This window comes from Mobula birostris, chromosome 17, assembly GCF_030028105.1.
Source record: "Mobula birostris isolate sMobBir1 chromosome 17, sMobBir1.hap1, whole genome shotgun sequence".
Classification (NCBI taxonomy): Eukaryota; Metazoa; Chordata; class Chondrichthyes; order Myliobatiformes; family Myliobatidae; genus Mobula; species Mobula birostris.
The window spans coordinates 51,652,822-51,671,320 of NC_092386.1; the positions used below are offsets into that span (position 1 = coordinate 51,652,822).

Genomic DNA, 18,499 nt, shown 5'->3' on the forward strand with positions numbered 1-18,499 from the left:
GCAAGCACAGCTGTTGATTCACCTATACCCTTCAGTACATGGTCTGCCTTTCACACTGTCTTTCCAAATTTGGGCCATCAAGTCAGTTTTCAGAACTATGTACATTTTATGGCTGTCCATCGTTCATTTCCTACATGATTCTTCAAACCTCACTTTACTCACTTATCTGATGATTTTCTGGCCACCCACCCCATTCCTCATGCAATGTGATAGCACCTCAAAAAACCATGTCCACACTTGCATACTAATGGTGCTTTTCAATCTTACAGTGCCTATAAAAATGTACTCACCCCCTGCCCCCGGAAGTTTTCTTGTTTTATCGCTTTAAGATACTGAATCACGGTGGATTTAATTTGGCTTTTTTGACACTGATCAACAGAAAAAGACTTCCATATCGAAGTGAAAACAGATCTCATCATACAAAGTAATCTCAATTAATTACAAATATAAACCTCAAAATAATTGATTGCACAAGCATTCACCCCCTTTAACGTGACACATCAAATCATCACTGGTGCAGCCAATTGGGTTTAGAAGTCACATAATTAGTTAAATGGAGATCACCTGTGTGCAGTCAAGGTGTTTCGATTGCTTGTAGTAAACATACACCTGTATCTGGAAGGTCGACCTGCTGGTGAGTTAGTATCCCAACTTGTTCAGGCTGTAGTGAAAACATCTGTACAAAGTAATCTAAATTAATTATAAATATAAAACACAAATAATTGATTGCATAAGTATTCAACCCCTTCAAGTCAATTTTCAGTAGACGCACCTTTGACAGCAATTACAGTCTTGAGTCTGTGTGGAGAGGTCTCTATCAGCTTTACACATCTGGCACTGCAATTTTCCCCCATTCTTCTCTAGAAAACTGCTCAAGCTCTGTCAGATTGCATGGGGATCATGAGGAAACAGTTCATTTTAAGTCTAGTCACTAACTTTCAATTAGATTGAGGCCTGGACTCTGACTTACCACTCCAGGACATTAACTTTGTTGTTTTTAAGCCATTTCTTGTAGTTTTGGCTTTATGCTTTGGGTCATTGTCTTGCTGGAAAACAGATCTTCTCCTAATTCACAGTTCCTTGCAGACTGCATCAGGTTTTCCTCCAGGATTTCCCTGTATTTTGCTGCATGATTTTACCCTCCACTTTCACAAGCCTTCCAGGGCCTACTGCAGTGAAGCATCCCTGCAGCATGATGCAGCCACCACCATGTTTCACATTAGGGATGGTCTGTTTTTGATAAAGTGCTGTGTTTCGCTCAGGCCAAACGGTGTTTAGTTTGATGGCCAGAGAGCTCAGTTTTTGGTTTCACATACCTCCTCACAAACTCAAGCCTAGACTTCATGTGAGATTTTTTTCAACAATGGCTTTCTCTTTGCCACTCTCCCATAAAGCTGTGACTGATGAAGCACCTAGGCAACAGTTGTATATGCAGTCACTGAATCTTGTAACTCCTCCAGAATTGTCATAGGTCTCTTGGTAATCTCCCTCACTAGTCCCCTTCTTGCACAGTCACTCAGTTTTTGAGGACAGCCTGCTCTAGGCAGATTTACAGCTCTGCCATATTCTTTCCATTTCTTGAAGATTGACTTAACTGTACTCCAAAGGATATTCAGTGATTTGAAAATTTTCTTGTATCCATCTCCTGAATTGTGCTTTTCAATAACCTTTTTGTAGAGTTGCTTGGAGTGTTCTTTTGGCTTCATGGTGTAGTTTTTGCCAGGATACTGACTCACTAACAGCTGGGCCTTCCAGCAACAGGTGTATTTTTACTGCAAGCAATTGAAGCACCTTGACTGCACAGTGATCTCCATTTAACTAATTATATGACTTCCAAAACCAATTGGCTGCACCAGTGATGATTTGATATGTCATATTAAAAGGGGTGAATACTTATGCAATCACATTTTAAAGATCTGTTTTCATTTTGACATGAAAGAGTCACTTTGTGTTGATCAATGTCAAAAAAGCCAAATTAAATCCACTTGTGTTCAATGTTGTAAAACAATAAAACATGAAAATTTCCGGGGGGGGGGGGGGTGAATACTTTTTATAGGCACTGTACTTCTCACACATAGGAGGCCATTGCACAGTACTACCCACTGGGTCTGTGCTAGTACTCAAATTATCCCATGAGTTCTATTCCTGTATTCCCCATTTCCCCGTTACCCATTTTCCCACATGTCCATTAACTGCTTTTGATTCCTGCTGTCACTCACCTACAGCAAGGTAGCTTTCCAGCATACAGGATGCAGGAAGGAACTAGAGCACTGGAGGGAAGCCCCCACAGCCACTGGGAGAATATGCAAGATCCACTCGGACAGGTCAGGGTCAAGACTGGCTCACTAGAGCTATGGATAGGCTCTAACTGTAACTTCTGTATCATTGAGTCAACTATAGTTAGGGCAATACATGCCTATTCCCAATGATTTCTGCCATTCCATCACAGGGACCAGACTCACCTCTATGGACTCAGTCTGCACTTGGTACTGTCTTGCAAAGCAGCCAGTATAACCAAATCCCCACCTACCCCTGACATTCTCTCTTCCTCCCTCTCCAATTGGGCAGAAACTACAAAAGCCAGAAAGCACATACCACCAGGCTCAAAGACAGCTTCTGTCCCACTGTTATCAGAGTCCTGAGCAGACCAATTGTATAACAAGATGGATTCACAGTCCACCTCATTGTGATTTTGCACTTTATTGTTCACCAGCACTGCATTCTTCAGTAGCTTTTACACTTCATTCTGCATTGCTGTTGTTTCAACTTGTTCAAGTTCAATACACTGTGTAATGATTTGATCTGGATGTACAATATGCTAGACAAACTTTTCACTGTATCTTGGTGCAGCTGAAAATAATGAACCAATACCTATACCTGTTGAAATCAAAAACCGCATTGAATATGGTGGAAGAAAGAAGATACAGAGAGGACCTGCACAAATAGTTCAGCTGATATCTGCAGAATTTGTCACTGATGTATAGTACATCTGTTCCTTACCATCAAAGAGGGAGAGGCGTGGACTTTGCAGCAGCTTGGTTGACAGCATTAAATATCCAAACTTATTTGTGGGATTGATTTGATTTTGGCACTGTAAAATGCAATCATCTCACTTCTTTTCTGAAGCAACAATCCCCTTACTCATTCATCTCTCTCCTAGGACTATTATGTGAAATACATCACCTTGAAATCTACCTGAGCAATGACACCTTGAGATACCTGATACCTGTTAAAGATGCCTCAACACCAACAAATGCATCTGTACCAGGCACTTGTGCAGAGCGAAGGACTTCAGTACTTTTGACTGGTCTTTAGCCTGTAAATCAGATTTATTATCACTGACTTATGTCCTGAAATTTGTTGTTTTCTGGCAGTAGTACAGTGTAATACATGAAAAAACAATAAGCTACAGTCAGAAATATATAAGTAACTAGTACAAAAGAGAGCAAAATAATGACATATTGCTCAAGTGTTCATTCAGTAATCTGAAAGTGGATGTGAAGAAGCTGATCATAAAGCATTGAGTGTGCGTCCTGAGGCTCCTCTTCCTCCTCCCTAATGAGAAGAAGGCATGTGCTGGATGGTGAGGGTCCTTCATAGGGTAGGAGGAGAAGATGGCGGCGTGACGCAGCTCGCAGCAGCCACTTCAGTGGTGATGTCTGTTATCTGTCAAGTAGGGTGCCGTGGACAATCCTGATTTGATGGAGACAGACATGAAAGCATGGAGGAACATCTGGAGAAACTTCTGAAATGCCTGCTTCACTGCCGCTGCTACTGTGTGATCCAGGATCCGGAGGGGAAGGCCCAGAGTTCTCAGCTTTACTTGTTGCTCGGCAGCCGGGGCGGGGTCGAAGCGCTCGGCAGAGGATGGTGCCCAGAGGGGCTGTGTCGGAGGCTCAAAGTTTTCGGATGGACTCAGAGTCCGCTGTGGTTGGGTGCTTCCAATGGTGCTGCATTGGCAAGTTTGCGGCGCTTGGAGGTTCATGGCAGGGAGAGTTTCTCCCTTCTACCATCTGCGTGAGTCAATGTGGCTATCGGGACTTTGAGACTTTTTTTTTTACCGTGCCCATGGTCTGCCCTTTATCAAATTACGATATTGCTTTGCACTGTTGTAACTACATGTTATAATTATGTGGTTTTGTCAGTTTTAGTCTTGGTTTGTCCTGTGTTTCTTGTGATATCTTTCTGGAGGAACATTGTATCATTTTTTAATGCATGCGTTTCTAAATGACAATAAACGAGGACTGAGTGTCCTCATAATCTAATCTAATGTAATGGATGCTGCCTTCTTGAGTCACCACCTTTTGAAGATGTCCTCAATGGTGAGGAGACTAGTGTCCATGATGGCGCTGGCTGACTCTACAGCCCTCTGCAGCTTTTTCCCATCACCTGAGTACATTCTGGTGAGGGGAGCAGCCCAGCTTTAGGCTTCCTTAATTGGACAAAGCTCCCCATTTACCAGGAAGGGGGTATTCATATTGGGTAAGCCACATAATTGGGAGGCACCAGCAGTTTTGCCAAGCAGAGTGTTCATTATCAGAGATAGCACGGAGAAGTCCATCAGAAAGATTAGTCTGCGGAAGATGAATGAAGCCACTGTAAGGTTTCCTCCTGTAGATAACCTGCCTCCTATGGATTTTAAGTGAACAGAATTTTGACGCAGTTGTGATATCTTGATTGTGGAGAGATGAGAGTGAACTGCCTCCACTTTATTATGTTCTTGTCAGTCAGGATCAGACACGCTGCTTTATCCTGTAAGAACAGAGGCTTCCTTTGAATGAACAGGTGGAGCAGTCAATGAGGGGAGTGCTCATGGCCTCTTGAAAATCAACGGTATTCAGTTCTGAGAATCACAGCTGGCAGAGCAGGGATCAAAGCAAGAAATCTTTGGCAACGATGTGAGTGAGTGTGTTTTCCTCTTCTTCCCGTACTCACTCTACATGCCTGGAATCCTCATTAGATGACAAGTAGTGAGAAGTATTTCCTCCTTGCCTTTTTGCCCTCTCTGTGCATTATGTTGTGCAGAACACATTACAAAATATAAATCCTCATTGTTGGATACTAAAGGACACCTCCAAACATATCAAGGACTTCAAGTGCATCCCAAGCAAGAACTGATTGCCTGATTATACAACTAATTATTAAATGGCTCTCACTACAGCAGCCTTGGAGTTCATCAGTGGGTTCTTACAATTGTTGCCTAGCAGCCAATTCCTACATGTGCTTCCAAGTATCACCAGGTTGATTTTGTTATATTATAGCAGGATGAAGCCACAAGACCAGTTTCCAGGGAAGGTAATCCCTCCATTAACATCTTCTTGTGGTGAAAGGCAAGCAAAGAATTTCATTAACAAGAAACTAATCTGAAATGGAATGAAATCCGACGTGGTTGATGCTTTTCTGGGTGTCCACAGACTGCTCCACATGTGCAATCTATGACATTCGGTAAACTATAGGAGCCCAGTCCGGGACACAAATTCAAATGCACAGTTGATCAGGTTATTATCTTCTTAAAAATCTCCACACAATTTCCAGCTATCATAAGCCATCAATTCATGAACCAAATCCCTCATGCACTTACGATAGAGCCAACAAAGAGACACCCTGGTGTTTTCAATAGCATCCCAGAAAGGAACTAGGGACTGATTATGCACAGGGACTATATCCACTTTACAAAACAGGATCAGCTCTCAAAAGCACACTCTTCTAAGAGATACCTAAAAAATAAGCTACTGTCTTTCTCATTGGTAATGCTTTGTTGCTTTTAACTCCTTGACCCCCTTTCGCCCTCTGTTCACCTACAGCTCTTCACACAGCATGCTGTTGCAAGTGCTGACACTCTTCCTGATCTTAAGTTCAGTCCAACACACTCACAGCACGACCCACCCTGAAAGCTTGTGTGTGAGTCCAAATTATGCAAACAAATTTCTTGCAACAACTACTTTCCCTAAGCTATTTCCCAAAGACAACTAAGTAGCTGTGAACACACAACCTTTATGAATCCCGAACAACCTGACCTTTTGGTCTCCCTGTGAAAGCTACAAAACATGCCTCCACTTAAAGCTAAGTTTTGGGAATCTATTATTGAAGATGACACCTTTAAATTCAGGTGAAAATTACAGGGAAGCACTAAGATTCAAGTCAATTACCTACTTCCCTTGTGACATAATCAAACAGGGAGAAGGTACATTTGTACCAGGTCAGATTCGGATTCTAATTTTTTGTAGATTTAATTCCAACCACCTCGCACCCCCTGACATTTGCATTTGCTGCAGGGCAGGCAGGGGTGGGTAGATGAAGTTAAAATTCCATTTTGGAGAGAGTGATGCAGACCAGTCTAGGATAGATTGCTTTCACCATAAAGCACACCCTAGAGCTGTGTAAAGTTACAAAGTAGCACAAGCAGTTTCGTATTGAATTTTTACCAGTTTGTACATCTCCCAGTTGGCATCCAAGACACAGCCAGATGGGAATTCTAATGAACCCACTTGCCAAAAGATCTCATTATCGACGCCAGCTGACTGGCTCCCAGCTGTGTTACAAGACCTGATGTGATGGGTCAGTCTGGGAAGAAAAAAGGAAATTTAAGAAATAAAGCAGCCAAGAATGAATGGTTTCCATACTTAATACTCCCTACTTTGGATGATTGCATTTACACTAGAAGTCCGATTACACTTAGACAGTTTAACAGTGGCATGGAAGTCTGGCACCAGGTTTAAATGGAAGTTAAAAGATTGATGGAGAAACTTAAACTGCAGGGGTAGCACAAGAAACCGGTGCTGTAATTGCAAGAAATAAAAACAGAAAATGCACAGTGGAAAATCAGGCTCTGAGTGAAATAATAAATTTCCAAAAAAAAGTGCCAAGTCTCTGCAGAACATTTCTGATGAAGGTCCATTTTGGCAGTTAACTCTACGTCTATTACAGAGGTTGATTGACCTCTGCAATAAACACTTTTACAAGGGGTGATTGATAAGTTCGTGGCTTAAGGTAGAAGGAGATGAGTTATTAATTTCAAACTTTCTGCATTATCACTCAAAGAGTTGAATTGCACGCGCATGTAACGAGAGCGTCCTGGACCTCCAGGTTGTCCACAGCAGGGGTGATTGATAGGTTCATGGCCTAAGGTAGAAGGAGATGAGTTATACAGCTCTCATTACATTCACATGCAGTTCAACTCTTGGAGTGAAAATGCAGTAAGTTTGAAGTTTCTCCTCACCTCCTTCTACCTTCAGCCACAAACTGATCAATCTCCCCTGTTGTGGACCACTTCTGGAGGTCCAAGAAACTGACTTCTACAAAGAAGGGATCTGTATGCTCCATGACCACTAGACTAAGTGTGTAAATTTAGCAAATATAAATGTGCCAGGTTTTCTAAAATTGACTCCTTCTTCCTTAGGCCACAAACTTATCGATCACCCCTCGTAATAATGAAATAGGAAATTTAAATTTAAGCATTCTCAATGTTTCCTGACAATTTTTCAGCTTTCTTCACAAAGGCACTGACTGATTTTTGAAAAGTGGTTCCCTGGAGTTTGACTGCCCTCAATGCTTTGCTCAAACAGCTCTATGTCTTATGTGAAACTTGAGAATTCAGTATTTTTTCTCTCTCTGTGCCTCATGGCACTTTGGGTGGCAACCTTGCTGCTTCTTTAGCATTTGTCTGTTTACTACAGACAAGTGAGAAGTAGCTCGAAGCTCACCCCAGCATGAACAGAAAGTGTGCAAGGATCCGGCCAGATTTCGAACCTATGACTACTCGCCTCGAAGTTTGGTGTGGATGCCACTATACTACTGGCCACTGTTCAGTATAAGTATGATGGATATTCAATGTGTAAGCATCATGGCTGAACTTGATTTATCTAATTCTCAAGCTATGTCCTGTTTGTGCACCATAAGCCAAGATTCCTACATATTCATCCCTCTCCAATTTTATTCTGCATAACATGGGATAAAGTCACTTTTGGCTTTTCCTGTAACTCTACAGTAGGAATTAACTGATTCAATGTAAATAAAGACCAATTCTATTCCATGTTGATGATGACATTAACGTTGTGACCTTAGGGGGTTCTTCTGTGATTTTAATCTACATTACATTACAATCTTAAATTCATAATTCTGAACATATCTTGTATAATAAAAGTTTGATAAATTTATCTCCAATTATTTCATCTGTTATCATCTATTCAAAAAACACATTCACTACAAAATCTGCTTTACTTTTCACTGTAAAAGCTTAGCCCACTGCATCTTTGATTTGTTGATCAATACCAGACAAATGATTGTGTTAAAACACTCTAGGACCTTACGCCATCTTATGCAGCTGTAGACAAAATACATTGAGCACCCTTAATAAATTGACAGGAAATTTACATGAAAAAAGATTTACTGACTATGTACCACCTTAGACCAGTCTCCTGTTCTCCAGACATAGCATTTTGAATAATCCTCGCAATCTTCTGCCTCCTTTGGGCGTGTTGATAAATCACATTTCTTGCGTGGATTGGTGCACTTTATAGTTCGGTGTCGAGCCCCTTTGCCACATTTCACAGAACACTGTAATATACACCAACATAAGGATATAATTTACAGTAACATCACACCCTATCCAATACTGCTACAGATGTTGACATAGTGCTCAACTCATCTGTCCATAAAAATCTCTAAAGGAAACTAAAACTCTGAAAACACACGACACAACAATCAGAAGAAAGTGATAAATCAACCAGGAAACGTCAGGATTTTGTGACAGCTGTTTCTGTTGAAATCTGTGTTCATTTATATCCACAGGTGAATTACGTTGTCTGCATTCCTAAACTGAGTTGACAGTAAATCATAGGGCTTAACTACTCTGCACTAAACCTCAGCTGGTTCAAGCTATAGGTATCTTGTCTCAATTTATCTTCCTCATAAAATATGTCATGCCAATTTATTGCATCCTTCGAAACTACAGTTTTTTTTGTTTTGGTCAACATAAAAAAAGCACAATGCAGACCACCGTGGTTAGTTAACTGCTTCCTCTCTTGAACTTGCTAAATACTCATTGCTAATACCCATTTGACCATGCATTGCCATTTTACTTTTTCAAATATTATTTATTTGGAGGACGATCAATTTTTAAAGTATTTTAAGTATTCAAGTTTGTTGATCAGATTAACTTCTGTTTTACTAAAATCATTTCTGAGAATATTATACATAACTGAATGAAATTCAAGTATACATATTCACATCAGATTATGGGGAAATCCTGATGAAGGGTCTCGGCCTGTAACGTCAACTGTTTATTCCCATCCATAGATGCTGCCTGATCTGCTGAGCTCCTCCAGCACATTGTGCATATTGCGCTAGATTTCCAGCATCTGCAGTACCTCTTGTATCTATGGGGATATTCTGATGTTCTATTTTCTATTACTTCCTTTAAACTCAGTTAAATAAACACCATTTTTGAACTTTAATCATGTAAATAAAGTGGAATACTGTGGACTCCTAATAAAATTACTTTTGTTGAAAAGAGTGAGTAAACAGAAATATTCTAAATATTTTTAGTCCTGACGAAGGGTCTCGGCCTGAAACGTCAACTGCACCTCTTCCTAGAGATGCTGCCTGGACTGCTGCGTTCACCAGCAACTGTTATGTGCGTTGCTTGAATTTCCAGCATCTGCAGAATTCCTGTTGTTTGTATTCTAAATATTAATGTTTTGCTGAGTACAGATCAGCTAGTGAAGAGTAGCTGTGGAAGATCTACAAAATGCAGTCTAATAGTGAATCACACTGTATATACAGTATATTGACTACCCAAATGAGTGTTGTTATTAATATAATACTGACAGATTTTGTTGTTTACAATATCATTCTTCTTGTTATTTCTGGAATTCATTGAATAGCTGGTACTTAGGATAAGAATTTCCTTTTATTTAAAGATATTTAACGTGGCCCTTAACAGTGAGATTTTAATTAGAACTGGGAGCCTGAAGTGTACCAGACTTTGATTTTGTCCCTTCACAAATTATTTTCTCTGCACTATTTATTATTGCAATGCATGTCCTTGAATTTTTAACAAGATGGGAGTGTGATCATTCTGTCATAGTTCTGTCAATAGATTTTGAATGTGAAATGATTGTCGTCTTTGGATATTTGTTGTAACAGGCCAATCATAAAATGGTGATATTCTGCTCTTGCCAGACACTTGTCTAGTTCAGATTAGTTCAGCATCCCGAGAGAGACACTACAAGTACTGTGAAACCGTACTTGCAAAATTGTTCGGTTTCTGCTTCCAGTATCTTCAATGATGCATTGTGGAAAATAATAGGAAAGTCCGTCAAATGGCAGCTGAGTGAGTGCAGTTAGATATGTTTCTAGCATCAGGTTTGGATTATACCTTGCAAACATAATAATTCTGAACATTTAATTATTACTTAATGAAGTCAAATCAAGACTTAATTTGCTTGTTTTCACAACAAATGAATATACTCAAAAATATCAAATTTAATTTATCCAATTGTTATAACTTATATTTGTTTTAAAACATAATTAGTTCAAAATTCTTCACCATATCAGCAAATCAATGTGTACAAATAGAAAGTAGTCTGGTGGTATTTGGCCTTCTTTTGATCCTAAAGCAGGCGTGGGGCCGTAAGCAACATACATAACCCAAATGCCCAAAACTCAACCAAAACTGGCCCCGGGACATCCGTAGGCCGCTGATCCAAAGATAAGCTTTCGAGTCTGCTGCCTTGTTGGCGGAGTCTTGGAGGGTGGGAATCAACAAAAGAGCAGAGCCCCAAGCATGAGCTTGTGGCAGCTTACAGTTGTAACCTCCCGGCTGCACAGCGTTTGGACTTGGAGATAAAATCACCAGTCTTCCAACATTGAAAAGGTTTAAGTCTTGCACGCAAGAATGTTGTGGAGTCATCTTAACACCATCATTTCAAGGTTGATTAACGATGGCCAAGCATTTACTACTGTTGTTCAAATCATAAAATGATTTGGAAAGTACTGTAGCATCAGGTTCAGTAACTGATGAATGGTAAAGACATGTTCTCTGTCTTTTTTTTTGGAACAGAGGAGATCATTTAGTGTGTACTCTGGACAGTTTCACACAAATGCCTCTAGGAAGAACCCGGGACAGAACCAGGATTCTTAGAACATATGTTTGTAGAATAGTACAGCACAGGAACAAGCCCTTCAGCCATGATGCTGTGCCTAGACTAATTAAGGTTATCACATCTAATCTCTTCTGCTTGGACATGATTCACATTGCTCCACTCTCTGCATTTCCATGTGCCCATCTGTGAGCCTCTTCATTGCCTCTATCCTATCTGCTTCCACTGCCACCCCGAGCAGGACATTAAATGGCATCCACTGCTCTGTCCCATACATCACCTTTGAACATTTTCCCTTCACCTTAAATGCATGTCCTCTGGCATTAGGCATTTCGACTGTGGAAAAAAGATACTGATTTTCTACAGTGCCTTGAAAAAGTATCCAACCCCCCTCATTCACATAAATGAATATTACAGCCAAGGATTTATGTCACATGTATTGCTTAATGCTGAGGCCAAAAGTTGCACTTTAGTCTCATCTGACCACAAGACCTTCTTCTACATCTTTACAGAATCGTCAAAGTGATGCTTTGAAGTCTTTACAGGCGAGGATATGCTTTATTTTAACGGTATGTATGGTGTAAATCTAATGCTGCACATCAGCCAGGTAAGCCAGCCCTACTGTAAAGTATGCTATGGGGATGTTTTCAGCAGCAGGGACTGGAAATCTGTTCAGGATTGATAGGAAGGTGACAGCTGCTAAATACAGAGAGATCCTGGATAAAAACCTGCTAGCCTCTGCCAAAAACCTTAAATTGGGGAGGAAGTTCATCTTTCAGCAGGACAACAACCCAAAGCACACTGCCAGAGCAACCGTGGAGTGGCTCCAAATGAAGAAAATTGATGTCCTCCTGACCTTAACCTGAACAAACATCTCTGGCAAGACCTCAAGATTGCTGTCCACCACCGCTCCCCAACTAACCTGGCACAGCTTGAGCAATTTTGCAAGGAGGATTGGCAAATCTTGCTCCATCATGTTGTGTAAAGCTAATAGAGACGTGTCCAGAAAGACTACTGGCTGTAATAGCTGTGAGAGGTGGTTCAACTAAACACTGAGCAAAGGGAATGAATACTTTTGAACTGCTGTTTCTGAATTTTTAGTTTTCTGATGTTTTACAATTTTCCCCTTTTTTGGCTCGTCTGTGAAAAAGATGTGGATCACAAACAAAATTCTCAGTTAAATTGATCAGAATCCCTGATTGTGATGCTCATTTGTGTGAACAAAGGATTGGGGGGATGAATACATTTTCAAAGCACTGTATCAAAGCCTCTTGTAATTTCATAAACTTTGATCACATCTCCACTCAGCCTCCTCCACATTGGAGTTAACAGACGTAGTGTGTCCTATCTCCCCTTGTAGCACATACACTTTAATCTAGGCAGCATCCTGGTAAACTGGTTCTGCACCCATTCCATAGCCTCCACACCTTCTCATGACTGAGTGAAATATCCCAGCTGGAATCATTCTTTATATATTTAAAATAGGTGTTTCTCCTGATCAAGGTTTTGCTCCCAGATGATCTTAAAATCTTTTATGCTCACTTTGATGGACAGAATATTGAGGCACCCTCATAAATTCACATAGGCTCCCAGCTGACAGTCTCTGAGGCTGATGTTAGAGTATCCTTCAGGAGGGTGATGTCCATCTGGCCCAGGTAGCAGGTGCTGAAAACCTGTGCTAATCAACCAGCTGGAGCGTTCACTGCCATCCTTAACCCCTTGCTTCAGCAGTCTGAGGTACCCACCTGCTTCAAGCAGGTTTTAATCATAGAAGTGCCCAAGAAAAACCCATTAACCTGCCTCAGTGACTATAGTCCAGTAGCGCTTACATCAGCTGTGATGAAGTGGTTTGAGAGGCTGGTCATGAAGCACATCAACTCCTACCTGAGGAGTGAGTTGGATCTGCTCCAGTTTGCTTAATTTCATACACAGGTCAACAGCAGATGCCATTTCATCAGCTCTTCAGTCAACTCTAGAACATCTGCACCGCAAAGATGTATACATCAGCATGCTCTTCACTGACTACAGCTCAGCATTCAACACAATCAACTCCTCAGGAGGAATCACTAAACTTCAAGACTTAGGCCTTGATACATCCTTGTGCAATTGGATCCTCAACTTCCTCCCTTGCAGATCCCAGTCAGTTTGGATTGGCAACAACATCTCCTCCACAATCTCCATCAGCACAGGTGCACCACAAGGTTGCATGCTTAGTCTCCTGCTCTACTCGCTTTATATATATGACTGTGAGGCTAAGTACTGCTCCAATGCCATATTTACATTTGCTTTTGGCCAAAACAAACATGGTGATAAACCAGCATATAGGAGGATGTTTGAAAATCTCATTGAGAAGTGCCACAACAACAACCTCTCACATACATTGGTTGTTTGTCAGTCTGTGTTTTTGTATATTTTTCCAATGGTTGGATTATATTTATTTGATTTACTGTGAATGCCTGCAAGAAAATGAATATCGAGAACATAAGAAAAAGGAACAAGAGTAGGCCATCTGGTCCTTTGAGCCTGCTCCACCATTCAGTAAGATCATGTCTGAGATGGCCATGGACTCATCTCCAGCTACCTACCTTTTCCCTTAATTCCAGCTACTATGCAAAAATCTATCCAATCTTTTCTTAAATATATTTACTGAGGTAGCCTCCACTGCTTCATTGGGCGGAGAATTCCACAGAGATTTCTGAGAAAAGCAGCTCCTCCTCATCTCCATCCCAAATCTACTCCCCGAATCTTGAGGCTACGTCCCCTAGTTCTAGTCTCACCTACTAGTGGAAACAACTTTCCTGCCTCTATCTTCTTTCATAATTACTTTTCATAATTTAATATGCTTCTATAAGATCTCCTGTCATTCTTCTGAATGACAGTCCCAGGCAACTCAATCTCTCCTCATAGTCTAACCCCCTCATCTCTGGAATCAACCTGGTGAACCTCCTCTGCACCACCTCCAAAGCCAGTATATCCTTCCTCAAGTAAGGAGACCAGAACTGCATGCAGTACTCTGGATGCGTCCTCAAGGTAGTATATGGCGACATATAATTACTTTAATATAAATTTACTTTGAACTCTGAACTTTGATTATACAGCAAAGCTGACAAAATAGTGCAGAATATACACTGTATTATCATACACAGAAACAGGCAAATTGGTGACCATTTAATGCAGAATGCAGGTTCAGTAATACCAATGTCTTACAGTTATGTTTATCTATCCAGTAGTATTGAATTTTCTCAGGATGCCCTATGCTTGGCCTTGTAGATTCATGTTTAAAAGACTGATATTGGGGATTTCTGTCTTAGATATTTTGTCCTCATGTTGATTTGTGAAGATGTGGAGGGGTTTAAGGTAGACAACCTCCTTCTCAGTCCCTAATTTCTGCCATAATTAAGGCAAGAGATATTCCAAGACAAATGTACGTGTTGAAAAGCTCTCAAGCGAAATGACCATTGTTAAGAATCTTCAGGGAAAAACATCCTGAGTAGTATTTTAATTACATGCTGCCTCAGTGCATTATCAAAACAAAACAAACCCTAAAGCAGTAAGTTATTTCTAGTTCATTTCTGTGAAACAATAGCAAAATAAAACTGGACAGGTAACTTCAATATGGGAGGAGGGAAATCACATCTCTCCAGAATGATTGTGTGCAGTTCTGGGCACCCCACAACAGGAAAGATGTGGAAGCTTTGAGAAGAGCATGGAAAAGGTTTACCAGGGTGCTGCCTGCATTAGAGGGTATGAGGTTTCTCCGAAGTGCCAGAGGCTGAGATGAGACCTGACAGAAGTTCACAAAAACTATGAGAACCAGTCAGCATCTTTATTCCAGGGTATAAATATCAAATACTAGAGGACAAACAATATATTCAAGGTAAGAGGTGGAAAGTTTAAAGGAGATCTGTGGAGCAATCTTTTTTTTATATACTCAGAGAGGTAGGTGTCAGGAATGGGCTATCAGGGGTTACTAGCTCTTCTTTCAGTTAGTCCTGACGAAGGGTCTCGGCCCGAAACGTTGACTGTACCTCTTCCTAGAGATGCTGCTTGGCCTGCTGCGTTCACCAGCAACTTTTATGTGTGTTGCTTGAAATTCCAGCATCTGCAGATTTCCTCGTAATGGCTTTTAAGAGGGTTTCATATAAACACATTGATATGCAAGAAAATAAGGGATATGGTTCATGTCCAGGCAGAAGAGACTGTTTAATTTAGCATCATGTTCAGCACAGAGATTATGGGTCTGTTCTTGTGCTGTAATTTTCTATGTTCTAACAGATATTTAAAAATGACAATACCATGCACACATGGAATAAAGTAACAGTTGAAATGGTTACATGTTTATGCAGAAACTGAGTTAGAGTTCTAGCCCATCAGCCTGAGAAAATGACTTTCCATTTAAATGACTGACTTACTTTGTGTATCTGTTTAAAGCTGTCAGAACATGTGGGACCTAATTATAGAATTTCTGCACTTTATGTTGTACCTAACATGCCAGTAAATGTTTAAACATACTACTTAGACTCAGATGCAACAGCAATTAACGGAGGCTCTGTTTTTATTAAACACCAAAGAGTCTGTGTTGACAGTTCTGTTTCACAGAGAAAATTTGGGACGGCAGAAACTTCATTAATTTTGAGAAATGAGGGGTGCACACAGGAATATGGAAATGCATTTACAGGACATTTTCCTCCTAGGCTTGAGTAACCGAGACAAGGGATTTATTTGTCTCAGTTGTGATTCTCGTAACGTTATTTCCACCAGTCCTCATTAATATCCTTTTACAGAAGGCCAGAGAAAATCTCTGCTTGCTTAGAATGTTTCGGGTTGTAGCACAGACTGTGTAGTGCTTTTAGGTATCCTGAAATAGAGAAAGGTGCAATTTAAGTGCGTAAGACACACAGAATGCTGGAGGAGGTCGGGCAGTATCTATGGAGGGAAATAAACAGTCAATATTTTGGAGCAAAGCCCTCGATCAGGACCTGAAACACTGACTGTTGATTTCTCTCCATTGATGCTGTCTGACTTGCTGAATTCCTCCAGCATTTTCTATGTGTTGCTCAAGAATTTTTCAGCATCTGTAAAATTTCTTGTGTCTGCTATTTAAATTTTAAGTCCTTTCAACTGTTGTGCTATAGTTGGGTCAAGTTCTAAACTGACAGAATCGACCAATTATTTTGCAGTTTAAAATTTGTGTTAAAGGTTTTGGTCGAGCTAATGCACCTGAAAATCAAAATGATGATCATTCCAGCTTCAATCCATTTTTATAGTAAGGGAACAATGCTCCAGAATATTTGGCACTAAAGATCCACAGATATTCTGAACTGGCTGGAGATGGGACATCCTTTGAATAATATAAACCTTAACTTAATAAGTAAACCTGTCACCCAGATGTGCCTGAACTAGAATTATGCCCTGGGCTATCGACGTCTTTCCCTGTCCTCATGCAGACAAATACTATTGCAGGTGTGATCTCATACAATGGTTTCATGGCGAAACAATGAAACTATTGTGTTTCCATGTAAACAAGCATCTGAATTCTCTAATTGTGTGAACCTGTCACACTGTTCCCATCAGGTAACTGGATTTCAAACCTATTTCAACTTCATATAATTCTTGCTTTAGCATTTATGTGTGACTTTATGCTCATGATAACACAGCCGTAATGAATTGCCAACATGTCACTGGCCGCACCAGGGGTCCCAATGCACTTGACACTGTCACAAAACTATTAGGAAAGCCTACTGTTCCATGGCTAGACTGCATTGCTGGAAATCTGATCACTTGGCTGTCCTCCTACCTGTATACATATAGAGGCTAAAGGGCAAAGCTCCAGAGATAAGGACAACAAAGGGGGGGTCGTGGGAGGCAGGGGAGTGGCTATGGGATTGCCTTAAGTCAATGGACTGGGCCTAGTTCAAGGACTCATTGGAGGATCTGAGCGAGCCAATACACCATGGTTGTCACAGATTTATAAAAACAGTCATAGATGAGTCATAGTTGAGGGCCAGATCAATGGCATTCAGATCTGATGACCAAGCAAAATACAAGAGGTCCAGGTGTGATCACCAAAAAAAACCATCTCACGTGTGAAATGGCAATTCTGGACCGATCTTGAATCATTGAAGGATGCTTGACAGCACTGGCAGGGTGTGAATGCCATCACCTCCTACATAGTGAAGTCAAGCGACATAGGTGAAAACAAGGCTTTGCTCCCAGATGAGCTCAATGTCTATTATGCTTAATCTGATTGTCAATGCATGGGGCACCTTCACGAACACCCACAGCCCCCAATGACCCTGTGTTTTCAGTCTCTGGGGCCAACGTAGAGCATCCTTCACGAGGATGAACCCACGGAAAACATCCGCCCAAGCGGGGTACCTGAGTACCAAAGACTGATCAACTGTCTGGAGTGTTCACCAATATCTTTAACTTCTCAGTTTGGCAGTCTGAGGTACTCACCTGCTTCAAGCAAGCTTCAATTATACTGGTGCCCAAGAAGAATATGGTAATCTGCCTCAATGACTATTGTCCAGTAGCACCTACATGCAGTGTTTTAAGAGACTGATGATGAAACATATCAACTCCTGCCTGAGAAGTGACTTGCATCTTCTCCAATTTGTCTACCGTCACAACAGGTCAACAGCAGGTATCATTTCATTGGCTCTTCGCTCCATCCTGGAACATCTGGACAGTAATGATGCATACAACAAGATGCTCTTTATCAACTACAGCTCAGCATTCAATACGATCATCCCCTCAAAATTAATCATGAGCTTCAAAAGACCTTGGGCTCAATACCTCATTGTGCAACTGGATCCTTGATTTCCTCACTTGCAGACTCTAGTCAGTTTGGATTACACATCAGCATACTCTACTGACTGGAGCTCAGTATATTACACCCTCATCTCCTCAAAATGAATCACTATATTCCAAGACCTAGGCCTTGATACCTCTTTTTGCAATTGGATCTTCGATTTCCTCACTTGCTGACCCCAGTCAGTTTGGACTGACAGCAACATCTCCTCCATAATCTCTATCATCACAGGTGCACCACAATGCTGTGTGCTAATCCCCCTGTTCTACTCACTTTACATTTATGACTGTGAGTATAAGCACATCTCCAATGCTACATTTAAATTTGCTGATGACACAACTGTCTTTGGCCAAATCAAAGGTGGTGATGAGCTATCATATAGGAGGGAGACTGAAAATCTGGCTGAGTGGTGCCACAACAACAACCTCTCACTCAATGTCAGCAAGACCAAGGAGATGATTATTGACGTCAGGAGGAAGGAACCAGAGGTCCATAAGCTGGTCCTCATTGGGGGATCAGAGTTGGAGAGGGTCAGCAACTTTAAATTCCTCTGTGTTAACATTTCAGAGGACCTTTTCTGGGT

The 18,499-nt window shown here is 41.0% G+C and overlaps 1 protein-coding gene across 5 annotated transcripts in view; it reads right to left on the reverse strand.

Annotated features, from left to right (window-relative positions):
- The window catches only part of LOC140211678 (A disintegrin and metalloproteinase with thrombospondin motifs 19-like), a 387,009-nt gene that overhangs the window by 26,540 nt on the left and 341,970 nt on the right, over nt 1–18,499 (reverse strand). For 3 of the 5 annotated variants that reach the window (XR_011889548.1, XM_072281716.1, XM_072281717.1), the window contains one exon: nt 8,404–8,556. Coding sequence is in view for 2 of the 5 variants with exons in the window: in XM_072281716.1 (XP_072137817.1) it covers nt 8,404–8,556 (153 nt within the window). In the remaining 3 variants the exon portion in view is untranslated. Of the gene's footprint in view, nt 1–649; nt 677–6,425; nt 6,565–8,403; nt 8,557–18,499 lie in introns of those variants that run through there. The other 2 variants (XR_011889547.1, XR_011889546.1) reach the window with 2 other exon arrangements.